Source organism: Microtus oregoni, unplaced genomic scaffold (genome assembly GCF_018167655.1).
Source record: "Microtus oregoni isolate MIOR12 unplaced genomic scaffold, Mior012 000007F_ref0000211, whole genome shotgun sequence".
Lineage (NCBI taxonomy): Eukaryota > Metazoa > Chordata > Mammalia > Rodentia > Cricetidae > Microtus > Microtus oregoni.
Window position 1 is genome coordinate 52,763,657 of NW_024543066.1, and position 24,467 is coordinate 52,788,123.

At 47.7% G+C, this 24,467-nt stretch overlaps 1 protein-coding gene across 1 annotated transcript in view; it reads left to right on the forward strand.

Moving 5' to 3' along the window:
* Smg5 (SMG5 nonsense mediated mRNA decay factor) overlaps positions 1 to 23,805 on the forward strand; it is a 31,024-nt gene extending 7,219 nt beyond the window's left edge. Inside the window, exons 3-23 of the mRNA XM_041655507.1 lie at positions 2,331 to 2,429; positions 2,836 to 2,959; positions 3,308 to 3,464; positions 5,762 to 5,851; positions 6,809 to 6,898; positions 8,213 to 8,291; positions 9,884 to 10,009; positions 10,113 to 10,181; positions 11,060 to 11,268; positions 11,803 to 11,940; positions 12,069 to 12,662; positions 13,850 to 14,025; positions 15,255 to 15,330; positions 16,075 to 16,250; positions 17,157 to 17,315; positions 20,456 to 20,515; positions 20,657 to 20,816; positions 21,143 to 21,233; positions 21,985 to 22,059; positions 22,285 to 22,423; positions 22,512 to 23,805. Coding sequence (XP_041511441.1) covers positions 2,331 to 2,429; positions 2,836 to 2,959; positions 3,308 to 3,464; positions 5,762 to 5,851; positions 6,809 to 6,898; positions 8,213 to 8,291; positions 9,884 to 10,009; positions 10,113 to 10,181; positions 11,060 to 11,268; positions 11,803 to 11,940; positions 12,069 to 12,662; positions 13,850 to 14,025; positions 15,255 to 15,330; positions 16,075 to 16,250; positions 17,157 to 17,315; positions 20,456 to 20,515; positions 20,657 to 20,816; positions 21,143 to 21,233; positions 21,985 to 22,059; positions 22,285 to 22,423; positions 22,512 to 22,595 — 2,971 coding nt within the window. The 3' untranslated portion in view covers positions 22,596 to 23,805. The remainder of the gene's footprint in view (positions 1 to 2,330; positions 2,430 to 2,835; positions 2,960 to 3,307; positions 3,465 to 5,761; positions 5,852 to 6,808; positions 6,899 to 8,212; positions 8,292 to 9,883; positions 10,010 to 10,112; positions 10,182 to 11,059; positions 11,269 to 11,802; positions 11,941 to 12,068; positions 12,663 to 13,849; positions 14,026 to 15,254; positions 15,331 to 16,074; positions 16,251 to 17,156; positions 17,316 to 20,455; positions 20,516 to 20,656; positions 20,817 to 21,142; positions 21,234 to 21,984; positions 22,060 to 22,284; positions 22,424 to 22,511) is intronic.
* The last annotated feature ends 662 nt before the right edge of the window (positions 23,806 to 24,467 follow it).

The following is a 24,467-nucleotide window of genomic DNA, read 5'->3' on the forward strand; positions in this document are numbered from 1 at the left end:
TTAATCCGTATTTTTAAATCTATCTTCTATCACATGGTTCTTTACCTTTCTTTCATTCTGTACCTCTGACTTGTTCTGCATCTGCTGGTGTCTCCTGCATGCCTAGAATCCTCTCTCTCTGCCCTGAAGTCCTACCCATACCTCCTGCCTAGCTATTTGCCATTCAGTTCTGTACTAAACCAATCAGAAGGCACTTTGGAAAAGAGACATCTTTACAATGTAAACAAATAGTCCACAACGCTGTCTTTCATCATTCCCTTATATTTAACTTTTGTTGTTCTCTTTTCTTCATCTTATATTGTACTCACGGGTATATTCATTTACATATGTGCATACACAACACATACACTCATTTCACATGTGAGTGAGAATATGTTGGATTTTTCTTTCCTAGATTGTACCTCACTTTATAAACCAGTCTGAGTCCATTAATTTCTTGAAAATTTGTTAACTTCATTTTTCTTTATAACTAAATAAGATTCCATTTTTTTATGTACTGAATTTTAGTTACCTGTTCATCTATTAGTGGACAGTGAGGCTAGTTCCACTTCTTTGTTATAGTGAATAAAGCATCAATAAACATACACATACATTCATGTGCGTGTGTGTATGTGTGTGTCTGTGAATGGAGAAAGATAAGAGCACATATTCCTCTTTTAGAGGATCTGAATTTGATTCTTTGGAACCCGTAGCTCACAATTGCCTGCAATACTACCTCAGGAAATCTGCCACCCTCTGCTGACCTCCAAGGGCATCTGTGAGTGTGTGTGTGTTTATGTGTGTAGTTTTGTTTTTGTGGACATGTGTGGATAGTTATTTTATTTTGGTGGACTCATCTGTGCATCAAAAGATTTCTATCAGCATCCACTAAAAGTCATGACACTCATGGAGTCATAGACAGCTTGTGGGAGTCTGTTCTCTCCTTCCACCATGTGGCTCTCCAGAGTCAGACTCAAGTTGTCAGGCTTGATAGCAAGTGTTCCGTCTTGCCAGCACAAGGTGCCTGTTTTTTGTTGTTTGGGTTTGTACATGTGTGAGTTACAGGCATTCATAGTCATGCCCACTTCATGTGTGTGCTGCACTTCACACTCAGACCCTCATGCTTACACAGTAATTGTTCTTACCCACTGAGCCATCTTCCCAGCCTGAGAATGACAGTCCTAACTGTTCTGGAACTAGTTCTCGTAGACCAGGATGGCCTCGAACTCACAGAGATTCACCTGCCTCTGCCTCCCCAGTGCTAGGATTAAAGGCACCTGCCACCACTCCCCAGCTCACCATTCTTTATTGGATGCTAAAGCTGTAAATAGATTGTTGCGTTTAAATCTTTGTTGTTGTTGTTGTTTTTATTTGTTTTTCAAGACAGGATTTCTCTGTGTAACGTCCTAGCTGTCCTGGAACTAGCTTTTGTAGACCAGACTAGCCTTGTACTCACAGAGATCCGCCTGCCTCTGCCTCCCGAGTGCTGGGATTAAAGGTATGCATCACAATTGCCCAGCTATTATTAAATCTTATAAAACTCTTCTGAGTATCTGTGTTATAAAACCTGTTTTTTTTTAAAATATTTATTTATTTGTTATTTATACAACATTCTGTCTGTGTGTATGTCTGTAGTCCAGAAGAGGGCATCAGACCCCACTACAGATGGTTGTGAGCCACCATGTGGTTGCTGGGAATTGAACTCAGGACCTTTGGAAGAGCAGGCAATGCTCTTAACCTCTGAGCCATCTCTCCAGCCCCCTAAAACCTGTTTTTATTAATATAAGATACTAGGTAATTTCCCAGGGTTAGAACCCTAAGTTTTCTTTGCATTAGGAGGGTTTCTCTACCACAACACTGTTGACATTGTGGCTAGGGTAATTTTCTTGAACTGGACTTTGCTACATTGCCCAGGCTGGTTTGGTTTCAAAGTCCTCAATGTAAGTAATCCTCCTACTTCAGTCTTCCAAGCCTTCCAAGTCCTAGGATTACAAGTAGACACCACCATATCTTCCAGAGGATAATTTTTTATTTTATTTTTAATCCGTGCAACAAAAGATTTCTAGCAGTATCCGCTAAATGCCAATAGCACCTCCCTCAGGTGGGACAATGGTCTTTCCGACATTGCCATGTGTTCCTTGATTGGGGGCTACTGTATTAGGATGAAGTCTCTCTTCATGTTTTATAGAGCTCAGCCTACAGCCTGCCTTTTCAGTTCCCTAACCCTAAGTCTTCCCTTCCTGTTATCTTCCCTTCCCTCTCCTCCCCCTTTCAGCCTTTTCTTTGGAATCAGTTCCCAGCACTCAAAGTAAACTGTGCACATGGCTCAAGGGCTCTTTGTTTCCTTGCAGGGCTGTGGTGGAGGCTGTGCATCGACTAGACCTCATCCTTTGCAACAAAACTGCTTATCAAGAAGTATTCAAACCAGAGAACATTAGCCTGAGGAACAAGTAAGCTGGTCCCTGCCTGTCTGTACCAGTAACTGCTGGGCATAAATAGTGTACATTACCTTTAACCTCCTGGTCTCACAGTACACCACTGAACCCTTCATTCCATCTGCTGCTTGCACATCCACAAGATTGGCACCATAGGAATGGCATTTGAATTGAAGGGGGTGGTCATGAGAAGGCAGGCAAAAAAAGGAAATAAAGCAGAGAAAACAATATGGAGGAATGAAGACTATTAAAATTCTTCTTACTTCCTGGGGTCTCTTCTTATGTCCTAGGCTGCAGTTATGGGTCACTGACACTGATGTCTCTTGGGAGGCAGAGATCTGTTGGTGTCGGTAATAGCCCATGCCTTGCGTGTTCTTTGTCAAGGGATGACAGTGCCTCATGCTGCCTTACCCCTCCCCAGGTTGCGTGAGCTCTGTGTGAAGCTTATGTTCTTGCATCCGGTAGACTATGGGAGGAAGGCTGAGGAGCTGTTGTGGAGAAAGGTATACTATGAAGTTATCCAGCTTATCAAGACTAACAAAAAGGTAAGGAAGGCCCTAGGACTTGAAACAACGCTTGTCTAAAGAGGTGAAGTTGAGGAAGGAAGAGCTAGAAAAGTAGGTCCAGAGCATGCTTTGGGGGAGTAGTAGGGAGGGACAGGATGATGACACACAGGCAGAAGAGAGGAAAGAGACAGTTACACATAATTGAAATTGGAGAAGAAGAGGCCCAGCGAGGTTGATCTAAGTCTATAGGGGTAACTTGTATGGGAAGAGAGATGTGGCTGAGATTCTGAAGCCAAGAACAAAAGCTTATTTCCTCAGTTAGATGAACAGGTTGTAGCAGAGGGAGTGGTTCTCTGAGCTTATTTCTTTGCCTTTCCTGATCTCTAGCACATCCACAGCCGGAGCACCTTGGAATGTGCCTACAGGACTCATCTGGTTGCAGGCATTGGCTTCTACCAGCATCTCCTTCTCTATATCCAGTCCCACTACCAGCTTGAACTGCAGTGCTGCATTGACTGGACTCATGTCACTGACCCCCTCATAGGTCAGTGTAACCTAAGAGGGCTTAAAGATTGGGTTCTTGATCTTCCTTGTCTTCAAAGTTTGAATAACTAGTGACCAGTCAGGCAAATGGAACACCTTCAGGTGCTTTGTAAAACTAGATTTATCCAAACAAGCACAGTGAAGGGTTTAGGAATGAGGGACCTAAAATTGTGAACTCGTGTGGAGGCTGAGGGAGGGACATGGCTCCAGTGTAGATCTGGCTCTGGAAGATGCTATTAACCTTTCTTTTTTTCTTCTTCCAGTTGAGTTCTGCCTGTCTGTTGTTTTCAGCTTTAGGGAGTTTTTTCTAGTATTTGGTTAAAGTTTTATTTTTTTTTTTTTTTTTTTTTTAATATTTATTTATTTATTTATTATGTATACAATATTCTGTCTGTGTGTATGTCTGCAGGCCAGAAGAGGGCACCAGACCTCATTACAGATGGTTGTGAGCCACCATGTGGTTGCTGGGAATTGAACTCAGGACCTTTGGAAGAGCAGGCAATGCTCTTAACCACTGAGCCATCTCTCCAGCCCCCTTGGTTAAAGTTTTAAAATCTATAGGAATGTTGGGAAAATTGTTGACTGTCTCCCTAGAAGGGCTGCCAACTGAGGTCCTAGCAGCAGTGGCTTTACTTTTGTAGCTCACAGATCTCCTTTAACTCAGCTACCCTTTAGAAGTCCCTTCTCCATCTCTTGCTCTATAGGTACTCTTCCCTCCTAGAGTCTTGCATCAGCTTTCACTAGGAGGTAGACTTTCTGGAAGCCTTGTCCCTGCTACCACCTGTCATGGTCTTACCAGATGCAGAGCATCTGTGCTTTGTATTCTTAAAATATTATTGAAAAGCAAAAGGAGGAACTGGGCAAAGTGCTTTGCCATCGAACCATAAGGACCTGAGTTTGAATCCCCAGCACCCATCCATGTAAAAAAAACCAGGTAGGACGGTTGCAGGTCTAATCCCAGGTCTGTTCAAGTCTAGCTGACTTGATGAGCTTCAAGTTCTGTGCCTCAAAATAAGGCAGAGAGAGTTATTATGATGGCTCAGTGGGTTAAGGCACTTGTTGCCAAGCCTGATGATCTGAGTTCAGTCTCTGGGATCCGCATTATAGAAGGAGAAAATCAGCTCCTAGACGTTGTCCTCTGGCTCCCACATGTGTACTGTGGTATGCACACACCCACCTACATACACATGTATACATAAAATAAATAATAAATGTAATAGAAAATTGTAAAGGAAGGTAGAGAACAATTGATGAAGACACCCATTGTCTACATTTGGCCCTTACACATACTGTCTTCACACACACACATGCATGTGTGTATACACATAAACAAAAAGAGCCGAGGAAGAACAGCTTAGTGGTGGAGTGCTTGTCTGACTGTGTGAGGCCCTAGATTTAAACCCCAATTCCACAAAACAGCTGCAAGATTAGTGTGGAGGCAGTATCTGTAGGCTTTACTAGAGAGAGAGGGGGTCCATAGCCTCAGAATTTGCTTCAGACCATCAGGTCCCCAAACATTTTCTCTTTGGTGTTTTCTTCATGTAGCCAAGTAGAAAGTCTGCAGGAGCATCAGGAAAAGCTTTTCAGAGTGGGGCTCCCCATCCAGGGGACCTGCAAAATGACAGGGCATGAGGGCCTGGTTTCCAGAGCTAGGTGCTTTTTGAAAATGTTTTATTTTAAACAGGGTCTCTGTCTCTCTGACTGCTTTGGAACTCGCTCTGTAGATCAGACTGACCTTGAACTCACAGAGATCAGCCAGCCTCTGCCTTCTGAGAGCTGGATTAAAAGCGTGCACTACCACGCTTTTAATTGCACTACCACGCCTCCTCAACCTAGCATGCAGTGTTTTAATCTTAAACCAAATTTTGTAACTTCACAGAGGTAGCTTTGATATAGTTCCTCCTGTCTCCTTTGCTTTCCTAACATTGGAGCTCATCTCTTTCTGTTAGACGTCCTGTGTTGACCTTTCAGACGAGTTCCCCTTGTGCATCTGTGTGTCTATTTCCTTCCTGATGTCTCATCAGCTCTGTAAGACAGTTGCAAGGCTGGCCTAGCTTCTCCTCTTCATTTAGGAGGTGTTTCTGCCTAGGTGGGGGTAGAGGAATGAACTCACAAATCAATATCTGAGCCAGAGGTGGTGGTGAACGCCTTTAATCCCTGAGTTCAAGGCTAACCTGGTCTACAGAGTGAGTTCCAGGACAACTAGGGCTGTTACACAGAGAAATCCTATCTTGAAAAACAACAACAACAAATTCAACATCTGTCTCTCATCCCATTATTTTCCCCATCCCCTTTCAGGATGCAAGAAGCCAGTATCTGCTTCAGGGAAGGAGATGGATTGGGCACAGATGGCATGCCATCGATGTCTGGTGTACCTGGGGGATTTGTGTAAGAATCTTCATTTTGCATTTTCTCTGCCTTGGGCTATGGGAAAAGTGTAGGCTGCTTCGGTTGTTGGTACCATCTTTTACATATTGGAGAGCTGAAGATGGTTGCAGTGTTCTGTCTTTCATGCCTATGAGTCAACTCTCTTTGGAGAGCTAGAAATGGCGAAATGCCATTGACATTTGCAGTAGTCAGGATGATCACCATTTCTTTAGGTCAGGAAAATTGGGTCCTTCTCCTTAGAGGCTTTCTAGTAGCTCTGTGGATTCCTAGGTGAATAGGAACTTGAGCATCAAGAAGCCCAGAGAACACTTAACTGCATGGTGAGTGTTGCTGAAGCTGGAAAGGTGCTCTTGTGCTTTGTAGCCCTGAGTCTCTAGTCTTTGTAGATACCCATTCTTTATTGGGCTGCTGGTATGGACTTGCTGGGTGCTTTACATTTCACTGACCTGACGCTCTCCTGGCTGTGTCCCCACCGTACTGCTGGTCTGCTTTGGTCCCTGTTTTACATTAACAGGACCAGTGTCCCCACCGTACTGCTGGTCTGCTTTGGTCCCTGTTTTACACTAACAGGACCAGTGTCTTCCTGTACTGCTGGTCTGCTTTGGTCCCTGTTTTACATTAACAGGACCAGTGTCTTCCTGCAGAATCAACCATTGCATTTCAGAACCAAATAGCAGAGATTCTTGCAAGCAATTATATTTGTTGCAGGTTCCTGCATTGGGACGAGACACTCAAGATGAATCTGCTCACTTTTATAGATGCTGATTCTTTACATTTTGAATTGTTAGCAAGGAAGAGAGTCAAGTACTGTATATAATCACACAGACTTAGGATTGTGTCAAAGACCTACAGCCTGTGTGTTAGTTCATGTCCCTGCCTCTTAGGCTCTTCACAGCTTTTCAGGGCGGGCTTCCTAAAATATAAAATTATCCCTTTTTCCCTTTGTCTCCCATGTAGCACGCTATCAGAATGAACTGGCTGGTGTGGACACGGAGCTGCTAGCTGAAAGGTTTTACTACCAAGCCTTGTCAGTAGCTCCCCAGATTGGTAAGTGTTCTCTTTGGATGTAAACCAGATCATGTCAGAGGTAGGCAGTTCTGTTGGGCATAAATAGGCCTTGTGCTCATCTCTCCAGGTCCTTTTTCCCCATTCTCATGTCACCATGGGTATATATTCTCCCCTTTGTGACACACACACAAGATGAAAGAAAGGGAAGAGAAGTGGACAAGTATTAACAGAGAAGGGGAAAAAATGGTTCCTCCCTCTGTGTGAGGCCACTATAGAAAGAAGAGATACATCAGCTTGCCCCACAGAGTGTAGTGAGACCTTCTATTACAGGGGTTGGGAATGTAGCTTAGTTGGTAGAGTGCTTGTCTAGAATGCACTGCAGAAGCCAGGCCTGGTGGTGTACAGTTACAATCTCAGTGCTTGAGGGCTGGAATTAGGAAACTCACAAGTTCAAGATCATCCTTGGCTATATACCAAGTGTGAGACCAGCCCGAGCTACGTGAGATCCTATCTCAAAATGTATATACTCTTAAAAGAAAAAGATTTATTTATTAATTTATTTATTACATATATAGGGTTCTGCCTGCATGTATGCCTGCAGGCCAGAAGAGGGCACAAGATCTCATTACAGATGGTTGTGAGCCACCATGTGGTTGTTGGGAACTGAACTCAGGACCTCTAAAAGAGCAACCAGTGCTCTTAACACTGAACCATCTCTCCAGCCCCTAACTATATATACTTTTTTTTTTAAATTTATTTATTTATTATGTATACAATATTCTGTGTGTGTGTATGGCCAGAAGAGGGCATTACAGATGGTTGTGAGCCACCATGTGGTTGCTGGGAATTGAACTCAGGACCTTTGGAAGAGCAGGCAATGCTCTTAAACTCTGAGCCATCTCTCCAGCCCTATATATACTTTTTAAAGATGCCGTTATAAAGCCGGGCGATGGTGGCGCATGCCTTTAATCCCAGCACTTGGGAGGCAGAGGCAGGCGGATCTCTGTGAGTTCGAGACCAGCCTGGTCTACAGAGCTAGTTCCAGGACAGGCTCCAAAGCCACAAAGAAACCCTGTCTCAAAAAACCAAAATAAATAAATAAATAAAGATGCCGTTATAGAAAGAAATGGGGATTCACATGAAGAGAGTAGTAACAGACGCAGAGGTTGAGCAAACAAACTGAGCCAGAAGAAAGAAGAGGAGGAGGAAGACTGATGTGCTGGTCACCCAAGGTTCCACTGTTGCCTGCAGCCTAGCCTTTTCCCTGGTGTTCTCTAATGCTCAGTGTTGATTGAGCCTGGCAACCTTGACTAAGATTGTGGACTCAACTGCGTGAATTCTCTTTGACTCCAGGAATGCCCTTCAACCAGCTGGGCACCCTTGCAGGCAGCAAGTATTACAATGTGGAAGCCATGTATTGCTACTTGCGCTGGTAAGTGTTTGCCAGCTCCTTCCCAGCCTTGCAGTTCATCTCTGCTTTCCCACTCTCCCATCTCTTACTTTTTCCATCTTTCACCAACTTTTGTCTAAGGTAGAGACATGTTAGATTGAGGGACTCTACACTCAAGGGTACACTGGCTCAGCCCTGCTGTTTTTACAGAGCCATGTTGGGTTTTATAGGCCTTTGAGAAGTTAAGATAATTAACACGCTTATTGTAAATGTCAGTTTGTTCTCCTTTTGCTTCTGTGTTGGTTTGTTTTAGAGACAGGGTCTTGCTCTGTACTTGTGACTGGTCTAGATTTCACTGTGTAGCCAAAGCTGACCTCAAACTTGCAGTCGTCCTCCTTCTATCTCCTGATTGCTGTACTATAAGTATGCATAAGTATACATATCAGCCAGGACTGAAAGCTTTCTGTAGAAGGAAATTTGTTTTGCTTTTTAAAGAAAGGGAGCCAGGCAGTGGTGGTGCACGCCTTTAATCCCAGCACTCGGGAGGCAGTCAGGCGGATCTCTGTGAGTTCAAGGCCAGCCTGGTCTACAAGAGCTAGTTCCAGGGCAGGCTCCAAAGCTACAGAGAAACCCTGTCTCAAAAGAAACCAAAAAACAAAAACAAAAAAAAGGGTTTCTATCTGTAACAATTCTGGCTATCTTGGAGCTCCCTCAAACTCACATAGATCCACCTACCTCTTCCTTCTGAGTGTTGTGATTACAGGTGTGTGCCATTACCATCCAGCCTATTTTGTTTAAATTCATTAAAAAAAATTTTCTGGTTTTCTTTATTTTACGTGTATGAGTGTTTTGCTTACATATGTGTCTTCTCATTTGTACTTGGTGCATGAGGCTCTTAGAAGAAAGCATCAGATTTGTGAATCTGGAGTTACAGATGGTTGTGAGCTACCTTATAGGTGCTGAGAATCGGAAGCAGAAGGATCAGGAGTTCAAGGCCAGCCTTCATTACACAGGCAAAAACAACACCAAGACAAAAGTGTCACATAGTGCCTGCCAAAGTTGTTGGTTTTGTAATGAAATAAGTTCGTGGTGAAGATTCAGCACTACCATGTGCCGGCTGTGTAACCACTTTGGTAGTTTGTTCTTGCAGGTTTTTTTCCTTATCTTTGTATGTAGATAGTATTAGGGTGCGCTGTGTGCCAGACCTGGATTAAGTGTTGCAGCATTAACAAATAATTCAGGTAAATATATTTAGTTGTAATAAATGCTTACACAGTGCTGACCCCCATTGTAAGTTGAGATGGTATTTCAGGGATGGTAAGTTAAACTTGTAACAAGGTAGGATTAATTGCCCCCTTTCATATAGAAAGGAAAGTAAGGAAGATACTACCTTTACTTGGATGACTGTCACGCGTGCATGAGAACATGTGTGAGTGTTTGTGTGTGTCCCCATCCTTGTCCATGTGTCCAGGAAAGATGGTTCAGGAGTCGTTACCCCAACTATGTACACAGATACTGAGGCTGAAACGCCCTCTACTTACTAGTAATGGATCTTAAGGCCCCAGTAGGTGACCTTTCCCATTTCCTCCTATTCCTCTGTTCAGATGCAGTAGTTAACCCTGTTTCTCCTTCAGCATCCAGTCAGAGGTGTCTTTTGAGGGAGCCTATGGGAACCTTAAGAGGCTATATGACAAGGCAGCCAAAATGTACCATCAGCTGAAGAAGTCTGAGACCAGGAAGCTCTCCCCTAGCAAAAAGCGGTAAGTGGGGCCTGTGGGGAGGAGGACATTTTGTAGTGACTACAGTGGAACCACAGGGACTGTAGGGCCATTCAGCGTGTACTCTGGGTTCCTCTCGTTCCAGATGTAAAGACATTAAGAGGTTGTTGGTAAACTTCATGTACCTGCAGAGCCTGTTACAGCCCAAAAGTAGGTGAGTAGAAGTGAGCGTGAGCTGGAATGGTGTCAGGCAAGCTCTTGCCTTGACTGCTTCTTACTTTTGCTGAAGTACGGTTTCTGTGGGAGAGGCTCACCAGTTGGCTCATCTTTGGCTTCCCTCACTATTGTGTCTGGGCCCATCCTGATGGACACAGTGAGTGCTTATTAGATTCTGATAGTGGCTAAGGGACTGAGTCTGGAATACCCTCAATCATTGTTTTGTTTGTTGTTTTTATTTTTTTTATTTTTTTGGTTTTTCGAGACAGGGTTTCTCTGTGACTTTGGAGCCTGTCCTGGAAGTAGCTCTTGTAGACCAGGCTGGTCTCGAACTCACAGAGATCCGCCTGCCTCTGCCTCCCGAGTGCTGGGATTAAAGGCGTGCGCCACCACCGCCCGGCTGTTTGTTGTTTTTAATCAATTGAAGCAGGACCTTGTTCATGCTAGGCAACTTCGGTTTTATTTTCTTTTGATATACATTGGTCTATGTTTGTGGTGTCGTTCCTCCTACACTCCCCAGTCCCCACAGTCTCTTAAGTTTCTATAGGATCCTTTTTTTTTTTTTCTTTTGAAACAGGTCTACTGTGTAACCCTTGCTCGCCTGACACTGTGTAGCTATGTGGATCAGGCTGGCCTTTAATTCACAGAAATCTGCTTGCCTCTGCTTCCCAAGTGCTGGGATTAAAGGCATGCGCCGTCATGTGTAGCTGACCTATTTGTTTGTTTGTTTATTTCTGTGTTAGGGGTTGAGCCCAGGGCCTTATGCATGCCTGGCAAACACTTTACCCTTGAACTGCATCCCTAGACTCTGACTTGTCAGTTCTTTGCCACCCCCACCCATCAGTGACATTCCTTGTTTTTCCTGCCTTCCCATAGCTCCATGGACTCAGAACTGACCTCACTTTGCCAGTCTGTCCTAGAGGATTTCAACCTCTGCCTCTTCTACCTGCCCTCCTCTCCCAACCTTGGCCTAACGAATGAGGAAGAGGAAGAGTGCGAAAGTGGATATGCTTACCTCCCTGACCTCCTCATCTTTCAGATGGCCATTATCTGCCTTATGGGTGTGCACAGTTTAAAGAGAGCAGGTACTCCACCATGTCCCTCTGCTCCCCACTGTCCTGTTGTCTTCCGCAGTGATCCCTTCCAGCCCATGTCACTGCCCGGTATGTATGTAGAGTCTACTGATGGCACCTCCTGTAAAGGAGCAGAGGCAGCTTTGGGTTCTTACTTCTCCCCTAAACCCCCTTCATAGACAGCTATATACTCTCCAGGGTCCAGCCTTGGTATCAGAGCACTTAAAACAGCCTGAAAACCTTTCTGGAGAGGCTGTGGGAGAGGTGGTGCTTGGTGCCAAAACTCTTGGGTTACCAGGAACAGTCTCAAAGCTCAAGAGAGGTAAGCTAGGACGAGAAGATACACCTACATGAAAAGGTGGGGGGTGAGCTGCTACAGTCTAGTTTGTGAGAAGGTGAGTATTATTCAAGAGACTTGAGAAACTTTTTTTTTTTTTTTTTTAAATCAAGAACCAGCTTTGAGGAATAATTGGGTCATTGGATGAGTTGAGAGCAGGTAAGACAAGTTGAAATTGATGGTGCTCACTTCTTCTGTTCTGGTTTTAGGATCCAAGCAGTACAGTGCAGCCATTGCTTTCACCCTTGCCCTCTTCTCCCACCTCATTAATCATGTCAACATACGGCTGCAAGCGGAGCTGGAAGAGGGCGAGAACCCTGTCTCGGCTTTTCAGAGTGATGGCACAGGTTTGAGGCTGGGGAGGCTATGACTGGAAAGTTTGCATGAGACGGGATAAGGAGGGAATTGCGTGTAGTGAGAGCTCGGTGTGAGAGGGCACGTCCAGTTCATCTCCCTGACCTTTCCCTGTATGCAGATGAACCAGAATCAAAAGAACTACTAGAAAAAGAGGAACCAGAGCCTGAGCCTCCCACTGTGATGCCCCAAACTGATGAGGGTAGAAAGAGCCGTAAACACTCCCGACTCTCTTGTCTCCGTCGCCGCCGCCGCCACCATCCTCCTAAAGCTGGTGATGACAGTGACCTAAGTGAAGGTTTTGAATCAGACTCAAGCCATGACTCTGCCCAGGCCAGTGACGGCTCAGACAGTGGCTCTGATAAGAGTCTAGAAGGCAGGGGCACTGCTTTTGATGCAGAGACAGACTCAGAAATGAACAGCCAGGAGTCCCGGTCAGACCTGGAAGATATGGAGGATGAAGAGGGAACAAGGTCTCCAGCTCTGGAGCCTCCTCAGGCCAGGTCAGAGGTTCCTGAAGCCCTCAACGGCCCTCTGGGCCCCAGCGATGCCAGCAATCTGCAGGCCATGTCCACCCAGATGTTCCAGACCAAGCGCTGCTTCCGACTGGCCCCCACTTTCAGCAACCTGCTCCTGCAGCCCACCACGGAACCCAACAGTGTGGACAGTCACAGGTCGTGTGTCAATGGAGATGTGGACAAGCCTTTAGAGCCAGGTACCTGAACCTCTACCTCCTGCTTGGTGCTCTGCTGTCAGGAGTCTTTCTAGCATTCAGCACATGCTGTTTTGCTGCTTTTTCACCACACTGCTCTGTGGCTTTGGGCCCTTCTCTTCTCCTGTTGGTGGTTGGATTTCCTTCCCTCATGGTATCCAGCTCTGCCTAGGTTCCCCAAAGCTGAACACAGTGTTCTTGTCAGAGCAGTACTGAGTGACACTCCAGTGTCATCATTGTCGAAGGAGAGGTCTTCAGCAGCATTCCTGGAGCCTATTCTATGTCAAGCACTAGGCTAGACCATTTTAGAGTATTGTCCTTTCTTCTGCTACTCCTGTGTAGGCAACCTAGAAGCTCGTGCGTGCTGACCATGTGCTAACCACAGAGCAGCCTCCCCAGTGGTTAGGGTACTATCTTGCCTAGCTTAGCAACCTGCAGTGGAAGAGCTGTCAGCCCTGTTCTAAATGCTGTCTTTAACCTCCAGACTTTGTACAGAATGCCCCGTTTGTCTGAAGAATGCAGAAGCATGGTTTTTCTTGCCCTAATAAGCCCCACTACTTGTTTGGTTTTTTTGGTCAGTTGGTTGGGTTTTTTGTTGTTGTTGTTTTGTTTTGTTTTGTCTGAGTCCTCAAACTCAGAGATCAGCCTGCCCCTGCCTCCTGAGTGCTGGGATTAAAGGCCACCACTGCCCAGAAGGTTGTTTATTTAAAAAATCACTGTATCTGGGATTTGCTTGAAGCCAGTGACATCTTCTTGTGGGTAACCTCTACCATCTGCTCTACTGCAGCCTCTACCCTCTCCTGTCTGGTGAGACCTCACTGGTGTACTTGTCTTGAGATAAACTGAGCTTTGGGAGAACTAAGTAATGTCTTCTCTGTTTGTGTTCCTAGTGGCTAACACAGTTGAGCTGTGGGTGGAACTTTTTGTGCATGGGGTGCAATTTTTAAGACTTAAGAAATTTTAAATGAACGCAGGTATCATGATACACTCCCATAATCCCAGCACAAAGCTCTTGGTTTAAAAGTTATTGGGCCCAGAACAACGGGGCAGGGATCTGACAGTGAGTGAGAATCAGAACTCGGAGTCTAGGTGGGTGGAATGTGTGGGTAACACTTCCTGAAAGTACAGAAGCCCATTGCTAAATGCTGTTCACTGCTTACCCCAGTTTTCTCTCCTTTGCCCCACCCCAGCCTCTGAGGATGGCTCTGAGTCAGAGGGGAGTGAGTCCAGCAGCCGCTCCTGTCGCAATGAGCGCAGCCTTCAGGAGAAGCTGCAGGCCCTGATGGCTGAGGGCCTCCTTCCTGCTGTGAAGGTCTTCCTAGACTGGCTGCGGACCAACCCTGACCTCATCATCGTCTGTGCACAGGTCTTTACACCACATCCTACATTTTCAGGTTCTACAAGGTTGGAAGGGTGATGAGATAAGAAGGGGCCTGGTGGTCTGTCAAGAACTTGATTGGGGGGCTGGAGAGATGGCTCAGAGGTTAAGAGAACTGACTGCTCTTCAGGAGTTCCTGAGTTCAATTCCCAGCAACCACATGGTGGCTCACAGCCATCTGTAATGAGATCCAGTGCCCCCTTCTGGTGTGCAGGTGTACATGGAAGGAATGTTGTATACATAATAAATAAATAAATCTTTAAAAAAAAAAAAAACTTGATTGGCCTAGCCAGAGTAGGCATGATCTTTTCCCGCAAAGAACCTATGTCCAGGGGACAGAGAGGAAGCTGTTTTTTTGTTTTTGTTTTGTTTTTTTGTTTTTCGAGACAGGGTTTCTCTGTAGCTTTGGAGCCTGTCCTGGAACTCCCTTTGTAGACCAGATTGGTCTCGGAACTCACAGAGATCCGCCTGCCTCTGCCTCCCGAATGCTGGGATTACAGGCGTGTGCCACCACCGCCCGGCCAGAGAGGAAGCTGTTAATTCTGCTTTATTTTCCCAAAGTTGGCTTAATAGCTGACACTCTGGGTAATGTTTGGAACGAGACTCAGTAAACATGAAAGAATACAGAGGAAAGAAAGATAGCAAAGGCCGGGTGGTGGTGCATGCAGAGGCAGGTGAATCTCTGAGTTCAAGGCCAGCCTGGTCTACAAAGTGAGTTCCAGGGCAGACAGGACTGTTATAGAGAGAAACCCTGTCTCGACTCCCCTCTCCCCAAACAAAACAAACAAATAAACAAAAATACAATAGGGGATAGCAACAGAGATGGGAAATTGGGACAAAGTTGAGCCTTTCCAGGCAGGGACTGTGGCTTAGGAGAGGTACTCCTATGAGCCAGTCTGGTCAGGCTTGCTGCCATAGGGGTTGCGTGGTCCATGCCTGTACTGCCTTGGAATCAGAGCCTCAGTCTTGAGCTATTGCAAACTAGTGTGGAGTGTTGTGGTCTCGTTTACTGTGAGAGGCCCTGTTCCCTTCCTGTGGGTCTCAGCTCAGGGCTCTACTTCACCCTTCCTCAGTCCAATTCCCAAGTCCTCTATGAACTTCTTCTTGCTAATCTGCCTAACAAATCCCTCTGAGTCTCATAGCACAAGGACCCGGGTGTGATACCTGCTCTGCTTTTCTGCATTGTTTCTGGCTGGAGGTTTCCCTTTTCTCCCCAGAGCTCTCAAAGTTTGTGGAACCGCCTGTCTGTGTTGCTGAATCTGTTGCCAGCAGCTGGTGAACTCCAGGATTCTGGTGAGTGGACCCTAGACTAGGCTCTTCTACTAGCCCCTTCAGACCTGGTTGGTCCCCTCCTGTAACAGATTTTTGGAGGAGGAGCCTCCCTAGCACAGAGCAGTCAGTACAGTTTCCACACCAACACTGCCCCTACCGGTCTGGTGGTTCTGTGTGTGAGGAGGTAAGAGCAGGGAGGAGTCTGAAAGGCCAGGCTTGTCGTTATCATCACTATGTTACCCGCAGGCATTGAGCACTGATAATCCGTCATTGATCAGTTCATCCCCTCTACCACCTTCCAATTAGAAACTCCCTCTGTTCTTTCTCTCTCTCTCTTTTTTTTAATATTTATTTATTTATTATGTATACAATATTCTGTCTATGTGTATGCCTGCAGGCCAGAAGAGGGCACAAGATCCCATTACAGATGGTTGTGAGCCACCATGTGGTTGCTGGGAATTGAACTCAGGACCTTTGGAAGAGCAGGCAATGCTCTTAACCTCTGAGCCATCTCTCCAGCCCTGTTCTTTCTCTTGAGACGAACCAAGAGCTGGCCATTTTCCCGGAACCGTTCTCCTCTCTGTTGAGCCTTTTTAGGCTGACTGTCGTTGTTCACCCTGCCTGCTTGGCCCCGGGTGTGTCTCTGCCTTCTGCTTCTATCCACCGTTTGTCTGTCTCATCAGCTTGGTCATTCTCTATAGGAGGTTTGTATTTCCTGTGAGGTTATGCTCCAGGGCAGTGGTCTGATAGTCTCCTTCTGCCTAGGCCTGGCCCTATGTCCTCAAGTCCAGAGTCTCCTTGAAGGCTGTGAGCTGCCTGATCTCCCTGCTGGCCTGTTACTCCCAGAGGATATGGCACTGCGAAACCTACCTCCTCTCCGGACTGCTCATAAACGCTTTAACTTCGATGCAGATCGGCCCCTGCTCAGTGCTTTAGAGGAGGTAAGGAACTTGCTTCCTACTACGAGTGCCAAGTGTTCCTCATATGTGGCAGCAAATCAGGGTTTCTTGGCTGGGGCAGGACACCCACATGTAGACTGGGAGCATCCTTCAGGCTACAGATTTACCTTGACAGGTATCTTTCTAAACATGTGCTATTACTAGTGTTTCCTTTTCATTTCTCCTCCTTGGCCTGAAGATGGAGAAAGTTAATCAGGACTTGGAATTTTTCTGCTTCTGTGGGCCAGTTGAGGACTGAACTGGCAGAACCAGAAAGCACATACAGTCCATTTTGGTCAGCAGCTTTCTCTCTTGAGTCTCTAACCACATAGGCCATCTGGGGGCAGCAAAGGAAAAACAAGCCAACAGGCTACCAAGTGTCCTCCACAACCAGAGAAGTGCGACTTATTTTCATATTTTAGGGTAGGCCAGATTTTTATCTGAAGGGCACGAGGAAGGGTTTTACTCAAAAAAAAAAAAATTGAGAGGTGTGAACCTAGCGTGTCTCTCTTTACACGTGAGATGCTGAGAGTCTGAAGAGAGATAGATGGCTTTAGATTCCTGTTTCCTCACTCCTGGACTGCTGCCTTTTTCTTTCTTTCTTTTTTTTTTTTTTTTTTTGTCTTCTTTTGCAGTACTGGGGATCAAACCCATGGCCATACACCCGCTGGGCAGTCATTCTTCCACTGAGCTACACTGAGCACCGCTCTCTCTTACTTTCTCTTTATCTTAAGACCTGGCCCTCTGATCACCTACGAGGTTCTTTGCCCTGCTAGTTAGCACTTAGTTCCCCATGCTACAGACCATGTGCCTTTCCAAGGAGACTTATGCTGAGAGGTGGCTGGTGTAGCCGGGTGGCAGGCGGGTGAGAGTGCCTGTCAGATTAACTGGGTCTCTGTTCTCCCACAGTCAGTGGTGCGCATCTGCTACATCCGCAGCTTCGGGCACTTTGTGGCTAGATTACAAGGCAGCATCCTACAGTTCAATGCCGAGGTCGGCATCTTCGTCAGCATTGCTCAGTCTGAGCAAGAGAGCCTGCTGCAGCAGGCTCAGGCCCAGTTTCGTATGGTGAGTCAGCCTTCCCTTCCCTGGGAGCTCTTTCCCTTAGGCTTCCTGAAGAACCAGAGGAAGGGGATCAGCTGCACAAGTAGTTCTTATCTGAAGAACTGAGAAGCCAGGTCAGAGGCCCAGCAAGGCCTGAGAGACACTTTGAGTAGAGGCAGTATGGCTTAGGACCTCTCCTCAGACTGAGTTAGTCTTGAGACCATCTCTGTCACCACTTGTAGAAGGAGCAGCGGGCTGCGTTCCTGTCACCCAGCTCCCGGCTGCCTGGCTAGTTTATGCCCTGAAATAACAACACACGAATTATATTCATTTAAACACTGCTTGGCCCATTAGTTTCTAGCCTCTTGGCTAACTCTCAAATCTTGCTTAACCCATTTCTAATAATCTGTGTAGCGCCATGAGGTGGAGCCTTACCGGGAAAGATTCAGCATGTCTGACCTGGTGGCTGGCTCCATCGCGGCTGACCAGAGAGGAGAGGCATGGCGATTGCCTCACTTCCTCCCAGCATTCTGTTTTGTTTATTCCGCCTACCTAATTTTCTGTCCTATCAAAGGGCCAAGGCAGTTTCTTTATTAACCAATGAAATCAACACAAAACAGAAGACCCTCCCACATCAACCACTGAATCTGAAATAGACAAGTCACCGAACCTTGCTTGACTAGCTTCCTGTCACTTACAGGAATCCATAGAATTAGCTATGGCTAGGGGAGAAGATGGGATGATGGTGCCTATTGTCCTGGAGGAGGGGTGCTTAGCAGGTGTTCCCGTGCTTTCCTTTCACCAGATTTAAGACTGGGGAATGGAACAGAATGTGGGGTCTCAACATGGAGGAACTCTCTTGTTTCAGACATAGTCCCATCCAGAGAGCAAGCAGTGGCCTGTGTGCTCAGCACAGGCACTGAGAATTTGCTGTCTGACATGCTTGTCAGCATTTTAGACACCGCAGCAAACATGCAGTCTCTTCACATGGGTGTCCTTCCTGACACTAGTACCTTTGTAGTGCTGGAGTGGGTCACTGTGTGTCAGGCATGGGAGCCTTGGGCCTTCATCCCAAGACATGACCTCTGATGTTCTTCCTTTCTCCCAGCCCCCTGAGCCCCATTGCTGTGGACATTTGACAGGCTGGAAAGGGAGCATGTTCCCCCAGAAACTCCCTGCTGCCTTATGAACAAGCACATTTTGTTAAAACAAGCTTTTGTGTTAAGGCTTTTATTGTTGGTCTGTACAGGAAGACATGAGGGTGGGGTACAAAAATACGGAAGTTACACAGCTTTAAAACAAAACTGTTAGAATTTCTGCAGGCATTTTCTCAAACTCACAGCTCCACAGCAGCGAGGACAGAGCCAATGAGTACCCTCTCATGTGGTTCTGGGTGCTGCAGGCCACCCTAGTTCCTGCTCTGCCTAGGTCCCTGACTTACAAGCCTGCCATCTCTTGTCATACACTGAGCACTCTGTGTGCTTAGTCTGTTTTGCAAGGGCCCTGTCATTTCACCTTCAGTCTTCCTGTGGCTTGGGTGCCTATGTTTTCCTTTTATGTCTGAGAAACTAAGGACAGTTCTAAGACACCAAGTCAGGGTGGGGACCAGGGCTCTGACGTCTCAGGGAAAACCCGAGTTCTTTGTTTCAATTTAGTTTTCTTAGCCATGCTAGGATTACAGGCATATGCCATTATACCAGGTGCCAACCATGAGCACTCAAACTGACTGTTTTGTGCTGCTCTGGGGGTTTAATTTCTGTGCAGCCCATCTGCTTGCTAGGAGCTGTTGTCCCACTGCTAAGTGACTGCCAGGCTTAGCAACTCTCACTGGCCCTTCTGAGATAGGTTTCCCTCTGAGAGCAACAGACCCTCATCTGTCTGAGCTGCTGGACTGGTAAAGCCCTAGCCTTCAGTTGGTGTGCCTCTCCCCTTCCTGCACTCAGGTGATTCCACACAGGAATCTTGGAGTTTCCTAGTGATGAGTTAGCATAGAAAGTCAGGTTTCAGCTCAGTTGTGCAGTGAGAAAAGAGGGAACTTCGTCCACTTTGTGTTCTACATTTCTGTCTTCTGGCTAACCTGGAAGGATGTGACCTTTGTCAACTTTGTTCTGTTCTTTCCTCCTCTACCAGTGCCTCTCAAACAGCATGGTTGGCATTTGGGGCAGGGCACTTCTTAACTGTGCAGGACTCTGCAGGATAACCCTGGACAATTATCCTTGGTATATACTATTAGTGTGGACTGTCCATTTCCACCAATTCTGTGTGACAACCTACATGACCTTTGGTTAAGTTTCTAACAGCTTTTCCTTTTTTGTCTTTACCTCCTTGACTCATTTGAAGAGAACGAATTGGTCACTTTGTAGAGTTGTCTGGTTTGGTCTCATTAGAATGACATCTGAGGACACCCTTGATTCACCTAAGAGCCTTCAGTGACAGAGGTCTCACTCTTGTCCACATTTAGAATGTATGAAGGGCTTGGAACTTCCTTTTGAAAACGGAAAGAATCCCAGATAAGGTGATGATGGGCATTGGGCAGGATTGGAAAACTGTTGTGACTCTTGAGAGAACAGGGATGAATCAGAGAGACTAGAGAGGCATGGATTAGAGCATCCTGGAAGGGTTGTTCTTAGGCTGAGCCTTGTGTTCTTGAGGTAAGGGAAGGATGCTGGTGTGCAAGTCAGAGAGTTCACTTGACAAGACTGGCCAGCTGATGATTTATGTGCTGAGTGAGGACAGACCTAAGCCACTTTGAGCATTCTGATTTGGGCAGTTGGTGGTTCACTTACTAAACTGAAGAAGGCTGGGTAAAAGAAGGAGTGGTTGGGACTGCTGAACAGACAGGTGCATGTGTGGCCTGAACAGGATGGGCAGGTCTGGGCAAACACTGCCAGGTCAGAGCAGGCACGGGTGTGTGTGGCTGGTACCCTGAGGAGGACCTGGCTAGAAGGAGCAGAGGTACAGAGGTTAGAGCCTAAGGCACAACAAGTAGTATCCTACATACCAAAAATACTCTGCTTTCTCCTCTCCCGAGCTCCCCATGGGTCAGTCATGGGGGTTGTAGAGTGAATTAAAAAAGAATTCCCTTCTCCTATGACAGGACTTCACACGAGCTGCAGACCTAGTCCTCTGGCTCCAGTCTTCTCACGGCTGTGCTTTCCTTGTAGGCAGAGGAGGAGGCTCGGCGGAACAGGCTCATGAGAGACATGGCTCAGCTACGGTTACAGGTGGGCAGTGTTCACATCCTTCTCTTCTTGGTCTGGCTTCGCTTAAGTCCATTTTCAGATATTCCCCTGCTATGGCTCTGGACAGCTACTCTGAGAGCTCTTGCTCTCTGCAGCCTCAACCACTCAGCCTTTTCTTACCAGCTCGAGGTCTCCCAGCTGGAAGGGAGCCTGCAGCAGCCCAAGGCCCAGTCAGCCATGTCTCCCTACCTCATCCCTGACACCCAGGCCCTCTGCTACCACCTCCCTCTCATCCGCCAGCTGGCCACTAGTGGCCGCTTTATCATCATCATTCCAAGGACAGGTAAGTTTATCTGGGAGGCTGGGTGTAGATGGTGTGTTCTTTGGGACCAGTGTATATGTGGTCTTGGTTGTGAACTGCAGCCCCAGCATAGGCATCTGTGCTAAACATTGCTGCAAAGATACGGGCAAGTAATGAGAAACTGCAGTGGACGCGCTGGGGGAGTTGTTAGCTCACTGCTGGCTGGTCACGTTTTCAAAGAGCTTCCAAAATCTTGTGGGCATCACAATCCTACATACATCTCCCATATCCTGTAGACATTTCCTGCAGTGTAGTCTGCAGCCTGAACTTAGTGTCTTTTTCTTACCTCCGCCCACTCCGCCTACTAGTGATCGATGGCCTGGATTTGCTGAAAAAGGAACAGCCAGGGGCCCGGGATGGGATCCGGTACCTGGAGGCAGAATTTAAAAAAGGAAACAGGTGAGAGAGAGTGCAGGTCTGGCTAGGACCTTTGGTAGCCTGGGTCCGTTATCTAGACGTGCTTGGGAGCTCTTTGCTCCCTGCAAGTGACAGGGACCTTGTTCACGATTCATGTGCCCCTTTGGGAGAGGTCTCAGCTCTCAAGACAAGGAGATTCGAAGAGCTGAGAGCCCTGGGGAGTCAGAAACACTGCCCTGTGTCTCTGAGGCAGGCTCTGGACAGCACCTGCTGGGAGAGAGTAGCAGTCAAGTCCCAGCTCCAGGCTCTGGCTCCTTTGAAGGAGCTGTCAAGCTTCAGTTGGAGACTTACGGAGCAGGCCTCCTATTTGCCCACTAAGGGGGCTGTCAAAGCCACCCAGGGAGAAGCTGGAGCCCAGCCCAGGCCCCACCCTTCTAGCCTTTGGGACTGAGGAAACGAGAGCAGAGAGCTCCTCCTCTGCCCTGCCTCTCTGGCCTGCCTGGCCAGGAAGTGCACAAGGCCTGCTTGTTTGGAGGTCACCCCCAGAAGCTCTGGCTTGAAAGCATCGGCTTCTGTTGCCTTCCCAGCTCCTCCCCTGGGAAAAAAAAACCAGAAACCCGATGCTATCAGTAGAGAAAGCCAGCCTGGCATCCAAGAAGCCACCTGAAAATGGCTCTAAACAGCCTGATGGGAGGGACATAGCTATCCTGTCTCCCTGAGCTAACACGCCTCCCCAGCCACAATGGCCTGCTTTGTGTAGACCGTGTCCCCACCTTTGTGGTCTCCTTTGCAGATACATTCGCTGCCAGAAGGAGATGGGAAAGAGCTTTGAACGGCATAAACTGAAGCGGCAGGATGCAGATGCCTGGTAAAGTGTCAGCCCGTTCTCCAGAGCCTGTCAGAACTGACTCTGCTAGCCCCTCTGTGAACTCCCCTACCCAGAGATGCCTGGGCTCAACATCTGGCACATACTCCAGGGCCAGCTTCTAGGATCCATTGCCACCAGCTGCCTGTTTTCTCTTGTCCCCAGGAGATTTTTATGTTCAGATTATGGTCATGCGTGGTCTTGTTCCCTTTACTCCCACACTCTCAGGACTCTCTATAAGATCCTGGACAGCTGCAGACAGCTAACTCTGGCTCAAGGGGCAGGGGAGGAGGACCCGAGTGGCATGGTGACCATCATCACAGGCCTTCATTTGGACAACCCCAGTGTGCTCTCTGGGCCCATGCAGGTGAGTCCCGGGTTAGAGAAGAGTCGTTTTGAGATGCCCCCAGACAAGCTGCCCTTTCCCTCATCTTCCCTCCTCCATCATTCTGCAGGCCGCCCTGCAAGCTGCCGCCCATGCCAGTGTGGATGTCAAGAATGTTGTAGACTTCTACAGGCAGTGGAAGGAGATTGGTTGAGATCGGGCCCCAAGCCCTGCAGTGGGGCTGACTCCAGATTTCTCCTGCGCTCTCTGGCAACCAGGACCATCACCTGCAGTCACCCACCACACGCAAACAGGAAGTCCAGCTGTACTGAGGCTGCAGAGAGGGCCCAGGAGCCAGCTGGGAGGATGGGGCCCTGTTGCTAAGGCGAAATCAGAAAAGTGAGGAAGTGCTTGGAGTAGGAGTGGCTTGTGGACCCTCTCCAGCCTTCCACCTCACCCCTGCTGTCCCGGGGCGGGGCGGGGCAGGAGCAGGCATGGGTGTCTGCATTTCATTGGAGCAGTTCCTGGACTTCTGAGAGGAAAGGACACCAGAAGGGCCCTGTTCTCACCCAAGATACAGGGTGGGTGGGGCTCGGAATTTGGGCCCCTGGCTCTCAGGGAAGAGTTGGGAGATACTGAGTGTCTGCATGGTTCTCTGCAGACCCTGCCTATCCTCAAGGACCCTCCCCCCTCGTCTTCCATGGGGACAGGGCAGCTCTGGAGCCAGCTGTGGTGGCTCTTAGGGAAGCAGGGCCTGAAATGGCCTACACTATAGAGCAGGGGCTGCACACTCTGAGGCCCCGCTTCCTTTCTGCCACCTCCAGCTTCCAGGCCCTTAGGGTGTGGGGTTACTGGCTTTCTGCCAGCAGCCATCCCTTCCCCACCAGTTCCACAGTCACTGTGCTTTGTGCTCTTGGCTGCTGTGCTGGATAAGGGGTGCCAATGAGGGAGTGAGGGCCAAGGCCACCCCCCTCACCATCCAGGGAGGGCAGAGAAGATCCCTGAAAGTGGTTTACTTGGGGCCCTCTGCCCTGAACTACCCTCCTTTTGCCCATCCCCAGGATGACAGCCCTGGTGGGCTAAGCAGGGGCTGGCTTCTGGAACGCCAAGTGACACAGAAGCAGAGATCATGAATTGCTCAGGGTCAGAATGGCACCCTGTGAGCAAAGAGCTCTGGCCATGGCTACTCCAGTTCCACCCCTCAGCCTGAAAGCAGAGCATAGCCGGGGCTGGGTTCTTTTCTGCTTTCCCCTCCTTACCCCAACTGGCCTAGCTGCTTTGGCTGTGCTTAGAGGAGCTGGCTTCTTGCCTTCCGCTAAGACAGAGGGTTTGGGAAAACCAGGGGACAGTTGGGATTATCCCATTTCCAATTCTGGCAGAGACTTGAGACTCAAGCATTACTTAATAAAGACCCCACCCCCAAGCCCACTCTGTCTGCCGTGCCTTCTGTCCTGGGGGTAAGGGGAACCTGATGTTTTCGGAAGTGCTCTACTGTCAGAGACTGATACGCCTTTCAGTGGGAAGTCACTGCACACTCTGAGGTGAGCCCTTAAGTGCCAGGGCCAGAGAGATGACTCAGTGGCTAGGAGCACTTGTTTCTTGTAGAGGACCCGAGTTCAAGTCCTAGCACCCACATGGTGGCTCACAGCCATCCACAACCCCAGTTCCAGGGGATCTGATGTCATCTTCCACTTCAGACTTACAAAGGCACCAGGCAAAACACACACAAAATTGACCTTGAACAGATTTTACTAACATGTAAACTTTGCACTTATACTATAAATACTGCCATCCTTAAGTTTCTTTCAGTTCCCAACCCCAGGTTGACTTAGAAGACTGCAAATCTAATGGTTTAAGCAGGTGGATCACACAGCAAAAGCAGTGTGTATTACCACAGGTTTTTTTTTTTTTTTTTTTTTTTTTTTTTGGTTTTTCGAGACAGGGTTTCTCTGTGGTTTTGGAGCCTGTCCTGGAACTAGCTCTTGTAGACCAGGCTGGTCTCGAACTCACAGAGATCCGCCTGCCTCTGCCTCCCTAGTGCTGGGATTAAAGGCGTGCGCCACCACCGCCCGGCTCTTACCACAGG